General features: G+C 38.0%; 1 protein-coding gene across 1 annotated transcript; it reads right to left on the bottom strand.

The window, feature by feature from the left end:
- Positions 1 to 222: 222 nt before the first annotated feature.
- trap1 (TNF receptor-associated protein 1) lies at positions 223 to 10,228 on the bottom strand. Its single transcript, XM_065253136.2, has 18 exons — positions 10,039 to 10,228; positions 9,536 to 9,703; positions 9,308 to 9,390; positions 9,099 to 9,239; positions 8,342 to 8,413; positions 6,818 to 6,978; positions 6,637 to 6,746; positions 6,486 to 6,559; positions 6,241 to 6,396; positions 4,950 to 5,070; positions 4,801 to 4,870; positions 4,572 to 4,719; positions 4,309 to 4,494; positions 3,705 to 3,843; positions 2,955 to 3,040; positions 2,361 to 2,506; positions 988 to 1,060; positions 223 to 861 (listed from the first exon to the last, which is right to left on the bottom strand). The coding sequence occupies exons 1-18, from the start codon at positions 10,157 to 10,159 to the stop codon at positions 760 to 762; spliced, it is 2,157 nt and encodes a 718-aa protein (XP_065109208.1). The 5' UTR covers positions 10,160 to 10,228; the 3' UTR covers positions 223 to 759.
- Between the last annotated feature and the right edge of the window lie 977 nt (positions 10,229 to 11,205).

Genomic DNA, 11,205 nt, shown 5'->3' with positions numbered 1-11,205 from the left:
CAAAGTGTAATAAAAACAGAGCACCTTCAACATTCCTCTTAAAAATAAAGGATCAATTAAATTTCTTACATTTTCCTTTTCCATTACAGATTTTTCTGTGCATGTTTAAGGTTCTTTATAAAAGTATACACCTTAATTTAAAAAAAAGTTTAAAATAAAAGCTGCACTAGTAATAATTTTTCCTTTAGTATCAAAAACAGAAGAAACACTTCTACCATTGGCTTGACTTTGTGAGTTAAGAGTCTCAAGAGCACTTGATTTTTAATTTCACAGTTAGAAACTACACACAAAGCTGTACCTGGGAATTACATACAGCTAAATATTGTTTGGATACACGGAAATGTATTTGCAATTACAAGCTTCAAAAAAACGGTCAATGAAATGTTTGATGAGGACATGTGGAACGTAAGATAATAAACCAGTAAATCAGCTGCATTTAAACCCTAATAAACATAGACATTATCTGACCTTTAAAGTAATTTACTATTTTACAAATGATTGTTTCTATTCAAAGAAAACCTCCTTCCAAGTTACTTTCAGTATTCATCTCCATCCATCACACACAGACAGATGGCAAAAACTGCATCTTGTTAGCATGTAAAATGTGACTCCACCCAAACTACAGATATCAGAGTCTTTATAAATAACTTTAGTTTGAGTTTAGATCAACAGCCCGGGCTGTGATGTGGTGATGAAGAGCCGTGCACAGCTCCAATGATGTTAAAACAGAGTCCAGCAGAGTAAAATGCAGTGTGGGATTCAGTGTTTCTCCAAGGCTTGTGTGAGAAGTTTATTCAATCTGGAAATCATCGGACGGGGGTCTTCATTCAGTCCAGCGGTGATCATGGCATTGTCATAGATCTGGAGATTAAACATGTATTTTAACACAATGAGACATTAACCGACTGTATCATTCATTTACCTACTATTAACTAATAATAATGACGATAATAATATTGTCATGTGCAGGTCATGGATTCATCTCACCTGATCCAGAAGCATCTGTGCGAGATCAGGGCTTGAGTCCTTCAGATCATGAAGTTTCTTGATGAGGTCGTGTCTGCAAACCAAAGATTGAAATTAAAGGGGGGTGTAGAGATATTTCATGCATTCTGACTTATGTCCTCATGCTAAACATAGGCAAAGTGACAAAAAAAGCAGTTGAACGTGTGGCAGAGTATTTCTTTACCGGATCTAGAAGTTTCGGAAACGTATTTTTGAACATGAAAGATTCATATGTAACAATCTTGCTGTATTTCTTTCATGGGTAATTTTAGTGCAGGAAGTACAGTGGAAGTCCTTATATGGGCACTTTCACTGGAATAGGGCACGCACACACTAACCAAGACCTGACGCAAAATCAACATCACCAAAGAAGTGTCGTTGTTTGTGAGGAAAATTTAAGTTTGTTCAGCTTCCCAGCATTATGTAAACAATAGATATAGTTTGTTAATCCAGTGAAGGAGCAGAGTTTTGAGTATGTGTTTGTTTAACGCTGGATTTTGTTGAAATTGGGCGGTCCCAACCGGGTCAACAGGCGGTAGGTAAAACTGCATTAAATGCCTGCATCTTGTTTGCAATCATCGCGTAAGTGCATTGCATATAATGTAAACAACATGAACGTGCAGTAAATCATAAGTTATCTAAAGATAGTGGGATAATGTTTTGGAAAAAAATCTGTAAAGTTGATCTGTCTTTTATAAATCTAATAAAACTAAAGACTCTTTGGATATATGACAGATGTAATACTACTCTATAGCTACTCAAGATTAACATGAGATAAGCAGAAACGGCATGTGTTGTGTAAAGAAAAACACAAGGATGAAAGCTTTCAATTCATCTAAAACAAAAAAACTACATTTACCCCTAAAGCATATTTCGAGTTGTCCAAATTTTGTTTGTATTCCCAATAGTTACTGTAATGCATAGATCATTGTGTTGTGTTAATACTTAAATCACCATAAACGCTGTACAACAAACATAACCATGACAAGAAACAATACACAAGCTAGCATATGTAATTTAAAGGGATAGTTCACCCTAAAATGAATATCCTAAGTTTCGTTATTCTGCTGAACACGACAAAGGCACCCATTGACTTCCATAGTATTTGTTATTCCTACTATGGAAGTCAACGGCTGCCATCAACTGTGTGGTTACCATCATTTATCAATATAATCTTCTATTGTATTTAACAGAATAAAGAAACTCATTCAGGTTCAGTACAACATGAGGATGAGTAAATTATGAAATGATTTTAATTTTGGGATGAACTATGATTTTTATTTAATTTAAATAATATAAATGCTAGCCCAGTTTCTTGTCTTTATGTACTGAATGTGTTTTTTAGGGTTATGTACCCAGTATTGATCTCCAGTGTGGGCTGTAGTATCTGCGCTCTCTCCTCTGAGCTGCGGGCGAGTTGTTGTGTGCGGAGGAAGTGACGCGCGGCGCCCATCTCCAGCACTGTGATCATGGCCGGGTGCGTGTCCAGACGAGGGGTCACCTACAGAAGATGAGGTACCAAACGTTACTCTATTACATTGGAGACATTATTTACTTTACCTTTTGCATATCATTAACATGTAGTAATACACACTTACACACCAAAGGAAATGTAAAAATGTGAATCGGACAATAGGAGCTCTTTAAAGCATGATTGTGTATTTTTGTTCACAATATTGAAATTTTCTTCAACATCGTGCAGCACTATGAAAATGTATTTGTAAATGCTGAAATTACCATAAAATAAGATAATAGATAATAATAAATGCTATAGAAGTACTGATCATTGCTAGTTCATGTTAGCCACTGCATTCACTAATGTTAACAAATACAAACTTATTGTAATGTGTTACCTAAATGTTTTTAATTTATTAGTCAGTTAGAATGAATGAAGACTGTGGGTGTCAATGATAAGCAGGTGAGGTGTGTGTCTCTGTAAATGTAATAACCTTGATATTGGTGACTTTCTGTCCGAGGGAGTTTCTCATCCAGGCCATCAGATCATCAGCCTGCTGTTCGGTTAACCTCTCAGACTCTGATCAACACAAATCAAATCATCAGTGTCTCAAAACCAAACATGTATCAGTTGCATCTGTCCATATACTTTAAGGAAAAGTTCACCCAAATACGAAAATTCTCTCATAATTTTGTAGTTAATGCATGCATGTTTGTCATGGCACATGCAAGAACCAATGAAATTCAGTATTATTGGCATGCAACCATATGTGAATTTCCTATGCTGATCCATGGATATGTGAGACCACAAAACCAGTCACAAGGGTGTTTTTAATTGTTATATAAGCTTGTTATGATGTATGGTTTGTAGGATAACACAATATTGAGATATAACCATTTAAATCTAGAATCTGAGAAAATCGCCTTTAAAGTTGTCCAAATGCAGTCCTTAGCAACACGTATTACTAATGAGAAACACATTTTGATATATTTGCAGTAGGACATTACAAAATATCTTCATGTAACATGATCTTTACTTAATATGCTAAATATTTAACAGCATAAAACAATAATTTTGACCCGTACAGTGTGTTGTTGGCTATTGCTACAGATATACCCGTGCGACTTATGACTGGCTTTGTGGTCCAGGGTCACATATTACATTTGGGTGAAGCGTTCCTTTAAGTCACTCCTTTAAGCATGCTCAGAAATCAAAGATATAAATTCAGCTGTGGTATTATTACCTGGTTTGCTGTCTTGAAATTTCTCCTCTTTGTAATGATCGACTACGATGTCTGTCTCTGCTGAGATGAGTTTCTTTCTGTCAAACTCTCTGAGGTGAAGCAGCGTCAGCTCATCAAACTGCTCGAAGCAGAACAGAACCTGACCAAAGAAACACAACGTCAAATACACTGCGTTTCTCAAACTGGTGTGCATGAGATGGCTCCTGACATTTTTTTAAAACAATAATTACTCATAAATTTGTGCAATTAAATCTCAAACAAAACATAAAATTATACAGCGTGTATAAATGATACAATGTAGTGCTGTTGGTTTGTAGCCTAAAACTAATTTTTTCCAAGTTTTTTCTAAGCAATGCACGATCAGAGGCCCCATTGACTTCTATAATATTCTTTTATCCTGCTATGGAAGTCAATGGGGCCTCTGATTGGTTTGGTTACAAACATTCCTCAAAATATCTTCATTCGTGCTCATCAGAACTAACAAATGTATACGAGTTTGTAACAACATGAGAGTAAATGACAGAATTTTTATTTTTGTGAACTATCCCTTTAATAAATGACTAAACTGTTATGTAACTGTTTTTAGACTGATGTCTGGTCTCACCTCCATGTCTTTTTGTTTCATGGCCTCAAAGTACGGCGAGTGTTCGGCCAGGTGTCGGTTCGGCGCGCACAGATAGTAAATATTTCTGCTTCCCGCCTTCATGCGTGATGCGTATTCCATCAGACTGGTCTGCTGTCCCGCAGGAAGAGCCGATGACTCAAAGCGCAGCAGCTTACCGATGTCCTCCTGTGACAACATAACACAGTAATTTATAAACAAACAGAACAAATGCAGATTAAATAGACTAACAAACCGTTGCACACCTTCACGCTCTGCTCCGCCGTGGTCACGATGCCCTTGCGCATAAACAGACCGTAGTCCTCGAAGAAACGAGCGTATTTCTCTGGATCTTTCTTGCTCTGATCCAACAGGAAGCGAATGATACGCTGCTGTAAAACATCTCGCAGTTTTCTAAAGGAAATTAAGCATTTGTTACTCTCTTTTTAATATGATAGTGGTGATGTGTGGTCATATATTGCACAGGGTTTATACCTGATCAGGGCGCTTTCCTGCAGCAGCTCTCGACTGAGATTTAAGGGAATATCTTCACTGTCCACGACACCTGCCATTAAAGCAATGAGACTTATATTTGTTCTCACGTGATATTGTGTAATGCTTGTGTTGATGTGTGCTCTGCTCACCTCTCATGAATCGCAGCCACTTGGGAAGAATATCTGTGGCTTTGGTTTGGATCAGAACCTTCCGGCTGTACAGAGCCACGCTGGATCCCATCTCACGACTCACATCAAACATAGAGGGTTTCTTCTCACACACACATAAAAAAAACATCAGCTATGCAATAAAAACAGTAGTTTTTGACACATGTAGGGCTGCAACTTACAATCATTTTCATAGTCGATTAATCGTGCGCTTATTTTCATAATTGACTAATTGTGCACTTATTTTCATAGGTGATTCATCATGCGCTTATTTTCCATAGTCGATTAATCGTGCACTTATTTTCATAATCTACTAATCGTGCGCTTATTGTTATAGTCGATTCATCATGCGCTTATTTTCCATAGCCGATTAATTGTGCACTTATTTTCATAATCTACTAATCGTGCGCTTATTGTTATAATCGATTAATCGTGTGCTTAGTTATAGTCGATTAATCGTGCGCTTATTGTTATAGTCGATTAATCGTACGCTTATTGTTTTAGTCGATTAATCATGCGCTTATTTTCCATAGCCGATTAATTGTGCACTTATTTTCATAATCGATTAATCGTGCGCTTAGTTATAGTCGATTAATCGTGCGCTTATTGTTATAGTCGATTAATCGTGCGCTTATTGTTATAGTCGATTAATCGTACGCTTATTGTTATAGTCGATTAATCATGCGCTTATTTTCCTTAGCCGATTAATTGTGCACTTATTTTCATAATCTACTAATCGTGCGCTTATTGTTATAATCGATTAATCGTGCGCTTATAGTCGATTAATCGTGCGCTTATTGTTATAGTCGATTAATCGTGCGCTTAATTAACATAATCGACTAATCGGACGCTTATTTACCATAATCGACTAATCGCACATTTATTCTCCGTAATCGACTAACCGTGCAACTATTTGGCATAATCGACTAACCGTGCACTTATTTTCCATAATCGACTAATCGTGCGCTTATTTTCATAATCGACTAACTGTGCGCTTATTGTCCATAATCGATTAATTGTGCACTTATTTTCCATAATTGACTAATCGGGCGACTATTTTTTTAATTAATCGACTAATCAGGCGACTTTTTTATTAAATCGACTAATCAGATAATATCTACATATTTACTCAATTACAATTTTCACTTATAGTTAAATAAGGTACTAAATTAGGGTATTCACATGTAATTTAAAAGTGCAAAAGCCAAAAGCATATCATAATTATTATCGATTAGTTGTTGCAGTCCTAGTCTCATGTATCTCTCATACTCACCATCTCAGGCACGTAGAAGATACTGCGGATGTTGAGCGGAGCGTCTGCACGGTAGTGAAGCGTGTATCGAGGTTTATCATGAGCCTGAGCCACGTACCGATAAAACTCCTCATGTTGCCACTCGCTGATGTCTTTGGGCTCCATCATCCAGAGCGCCTGGAGAAAAGGACAGAGATGGAGACATCCGGATTAATGATAAGAGTTTTGGAGGGGTCAAAGGTAATTTGTTTGTAGACTCAACGCACCTGCAGGGTGTTCAGCCTTCGTCCGTTTAGGAAGATTGGAAAACTGACAAAGTTGCTGTATTTAGTCACAACATCTGAAAAACACACAGGAGTCGTTTCAGTCTACGTCTTCTCTGAGTGAAACGTGTTTTATGTTAGCAGAGTCACAAACCTTTGACGCGGTCCTCGGATGAGAACTCCTTACAGTCGTCTTTCAGGTGGAGCACAATCTTGGTCCCCTGACGCACACCTGAAGCTTCTGCGACCTCAAATACTCCAGAACTGCAGACACACGAAACTCAATGAGTCGAATATAAAGTTTGTTTGAGCAAACAGATCTGCTTTCTGCTTACCCATCTGAGGACCACTTGAATCCAGTAGCATCTGGTTCAGCAGATAGAGAATAAACGTCCACCTTGTCAGCCACCATAAAGGCGGAGTAGAAGCCCACACCAAACTGACCAATGATAGAGCTGCTGGCCTCAGCTTGATTCTGAAGGGCATCCAGAAATGCCTGAAAATCAGAATGAGAGAATCATGAAAAAATGTCCTTAAGGTGCTTAAAGGTGCAATGTGGGCGTTTTAAGCGGCATCTAGTGATGAGATTGTGAATTGCAACCCACAGCTCAGTGCACCGTAGAGGTCTTCTTAGATCCAAAGAAATGTACCAGACCCGAAATGACCTGAATCACTTTTTACCCGAACCAGACGTGCATAAATCATTATTTTTAAAGAAAGATACGAGACAAACCCGAGAAAATTAGGTTCGAGTGCGACCCGATCCAGTGGCCATTTTTTTTTAACCTGACTGGACCCAAATGGAACAAATGTGTGTGTCCCTCCATTTATTTTCATTTGTTATCTGATGATGACACCAAGATAACCGCTAAAATGCTCATTTAAAATTAATTGACAGGTCTGGCTCAACGAAAATTACCTGCCTCCAGCCACAATGTCGCAAGCGCTCATGGCAAACAGGAGGCATTGGAAAAGGACTTGATGCACACGCAAGATAGTTCAGGTCTTCTCGGGACTGTTTTACAAAAATTCACTTATTTTAAATGACCCGCGACCAAATGCCGTATTATACCCGACCCGTGTCCAAGGCACACATGAAACTTTTACTGTGCGTTCACACCAGGCGCAGAAGAGGCGTCAAAAAAGCGATTTTCGCGCTTTGAACATTTTAAGATTACTCACTTCATTCGCGTGTGAAATTCTATTCGTTCAAGACATTCACACAGACATTCACATACTACAGCAAGCTCCTGATTGGTTAATGTGGTGCAATTTTCCAGCAAAGTTCAGATTTTTTTAACTGGCGCATTTCCCTTGGCAATGTGTACCGTGCTGCAGAATGCATATCCACGTCTTTGCATTGACTTCACATGTAAATCACTCACGCTTGCCGCCTCTTCCGCATCTGGTGTGAATGCCACATTAGGCCCAAACCTGCTCAGGTCTCGGATCAGAGCTCAGGTTTTCAGATCTCAGGGGACCCGTGAAGACCTCTAGTCCACAGCTCACCCCTCCTTTTCAAAATTAATAGAGAACGGTTGCTGCCACAGGACAAACACGTCATCGTCTGAGACAACATAGATGCGGTTATCTGTAGAGCAGTTTGTCTATTTAGGGCTACTGTAGAAACATGACGGCGACTTCCGTGTTAGGAGACCCGAGGTGTATGTAGATAAAAACGGATTTTAAGGTAATAGAAACAATACAGTTTATCATGTGAGATCTTTATACACCACTGATAATATAGTTTTGAATATTATATTGCATTTCTGTCAAGAGATCCTCCTAAAAGTCCGACATTGCAGCTTTAAATAAAGCGCTTTGGTGGAATCAACCACAGGATTAGTTTTAAGACGCACCTTTGATCCAGAGCGGGCGATGGTACCCAGATTAGCAACCAGCTCTTCTTGACTCATTCCAATTCCTGTATCCTAAAAAAACGAGAATGAAGACGGTTAAAAACAAAGGATTTGACATTTTGCAATGGCAAAAAAAAAATATCTTGTAAGTATAAACAAAAATATTCATTTATACCAACATATTTAGCGTTATCCTAATTATACTATTAAAAAAGACTGAATGAAACAATGTTTTCAGGTATACGCATAATAATTCTTTTAAATATACTTTCCAAAACATGTCTCAAATTAATGTGCTTGACAATTGACAAATGTTGTTTCTTATGGAGACATGCGGATATAAATACATTTTGAAAATATAGGGGCAGTTTCCCGGACCAGGTTTAGATTAATCCAGGACTAGGCCTTAGTTATATTAGGACACAAGTAGTTTTTATAAACAAATACAATACTGGTGTGCATCTTAAGACAAAACAATGACACTGATATGTGTTAAGATACGCAAGTGCAAGATGTTTTTAAATTAAGGAAGCTCAAAAATACATTTTAGTCTGGGACTACTAGGGTAAGCCCTGTCTGCGAAACCATAATGCACAGATTTTGTACCAATAAAGTGTCCACAAGACCACATAAATTGAATTAATTAGAAATGAAATCTGATCGTATCTGTGTTATATAAATGAGATTTCAAAACTCCGTTTTATAAATAACACCGAACATCACATATTAAATCCTGTGTTTCATTGGTGAAGGATACCTGGATGGTGAAAGTTCCTTTATCTGCATCTGTCTGCAGGTGAATCTCCATCGTTGCTGCGTCGCCACCTGTTGTCATCATCTTGTGCCTCAGTTTCTCCAGAGCATCACTGCCATTGGAGATGAGCTCTCTGATAAACACCTAACAAAGCAAACATTAGTGATTATAATAATGTTTGAGTAATCTCTTGTTTCTTGAATCTTCTTTACCTCTTTCTCAGAGTACAGTGACCTGGCCACAATATCCAGCAGTTTCTTCGTCTCTGCTTGGAACTCATGTTTGGAAAAGGATCCTTATGCAAAAACAACAACTAAAGTCATCTTCTTATGTTCAACAGACAGTTTGAACAACATGAGTGTGATTAAATAATGTCTATAAACCACCCACAGTTAGTAGACACAGACACTGCATGATAAAGAGTTGTGTGTTTTTGATACCTTGTACGCTCTCCGTGTCATTGATGATGTTGTGCAGCGTCTCCTCTTCTGCAGGTTCAGCTTGTTGGGTGCTGTAGGTGCGGTGGGTGACATTGGCACCGGTTAAACTCGAGCTCCAGACTCTGACAGGTCTGATGTGACACTGCTGCTGTCTGCCATTGGTATCAACTGTTAAAGGGAACACCTTAGTGATGCTAGGGTTTGTAATGGGTTGGCTATGAATGCTCATCCATCTCTGCTTAAGAATGAACTTATAAAGGAGCTATTCACAAAAACGTATCAAACTAATAAACACTTCAATTTGAGCACAAATCACATGCATCTTAGCAAGCAATGAGTAATATGATCTATTAAATCCATATTTTCTTATGAAAATGCCTGCCAGTGCCATTATTTAATCAATAGTTTCCAAAACTTTGTTGTATAATCTTGCTGGTACATTGTGTCGTCATTGTGGTCTTTAATTAATACAGTATATTATTATTAAATTAAAAATAAATTACCTCCATTGAATGTGGCAGGTACAATTCTGTTCCTTATACCTCTGCTGGATGATAAGAGCCTGACATGTGCCCTCTGTGAGAGGTTTACAGAGTATTTGAGTAAACTTAATGATCGGATCATTTCTGCTTTGACCTATAGATGCTGGAAACTGCGGCGTGACAAGCGTACAGTGACCGAAAGGACCCAACGGGCGCGGACTGATGGCGTCACCGTGGGGCTAAATATATGCCTGTGTAAAGTTTTTCACACATTATTGAACACAGTCGATGATGTCAGATTTGTTGTAGGTTAGTTTGTTCTATATGGTACTTTTGCTATACGTAGTTTTATACAAAAAGCAATAAAAAATATATTGACTGTCGCGATTTTCTCTCGCGCCGATGACACCTGCTGGTCGAACTTGTAACTGCAGTGAAATCAAACACTGTACACTTGGATTTTTGTCAATGTTATGACAAATGTATACATGCGATCTGCTATATATTAAATTACATCGCTTAAGAATGTTGTCATGCTAATACAAAAAGCAATAAAAAATTTTATTAACTCTCGCGCGCCGAGGAAACCTGCTGGTCGAACTTGTATTTGCAGTGAAATCAAACACTGTACATTTGGATTTATGTCAATATTATTACAAATGTATACATGCGATCTACTATATATTAAATTACATCGTTTAAGAATGTTGTCATGCTAATATATAAAGGGTTTTAGCGGGTGTTGAAGATCTTGAAACGTTAGTTAACTTTTACCTTAAAGGAATTTTTAAGATCTTAAAAATCCTTAATCAGAGCAACAGGTCTATGGTAATGAATTTGAGCAAGAATTGAATTTTAAATTAAAGAGAAGGGTTAGATGAGTTCAGTGCGCAGTAGATGGCGGTGTGTGCTCATTTGTCACTCACCTCCAGAATTTGACAAACATGCGCAGATGAGACTTTTGGGAATTTGATTCACGTTTGGAAAAATTGGGAAGTGTTTATTTCTTGGCAAAATAGCTACAAGACAAGGTTTGCATCGTACAAGGTGTTGTTAACGCGTTACGCATACGGTTATATCAAAATGAACCAGAATGCAAAGCTCCGCCTCCAAGGCAAATAGCCACACCCACTTTACGCTCTTCAGTGCTGATAGCAGACTACCTGCAAAAACCTGCATTGACTTGTC

The sequence above is a fragment of the Paramisgurnus dabryanus genome, chromosome 3 (genome assembly GCF_030506205.2).
Source record: "Paramisgurnus dabryanus chromosome 3, PD_genome_1.1, whole genome shotgun sequence".
Lineage (NCBI taxonomy): Eukaryota > Metazoa > Chordata > Actinopteri > Cypriniformes > Cobitidae > Paramisgurnus > Paramisgurnus dabryanus.
Note: the sequence above shows the minus strand (reverse complement) of the source record. Positions and strands in the feature narration are given on the sequence as shown.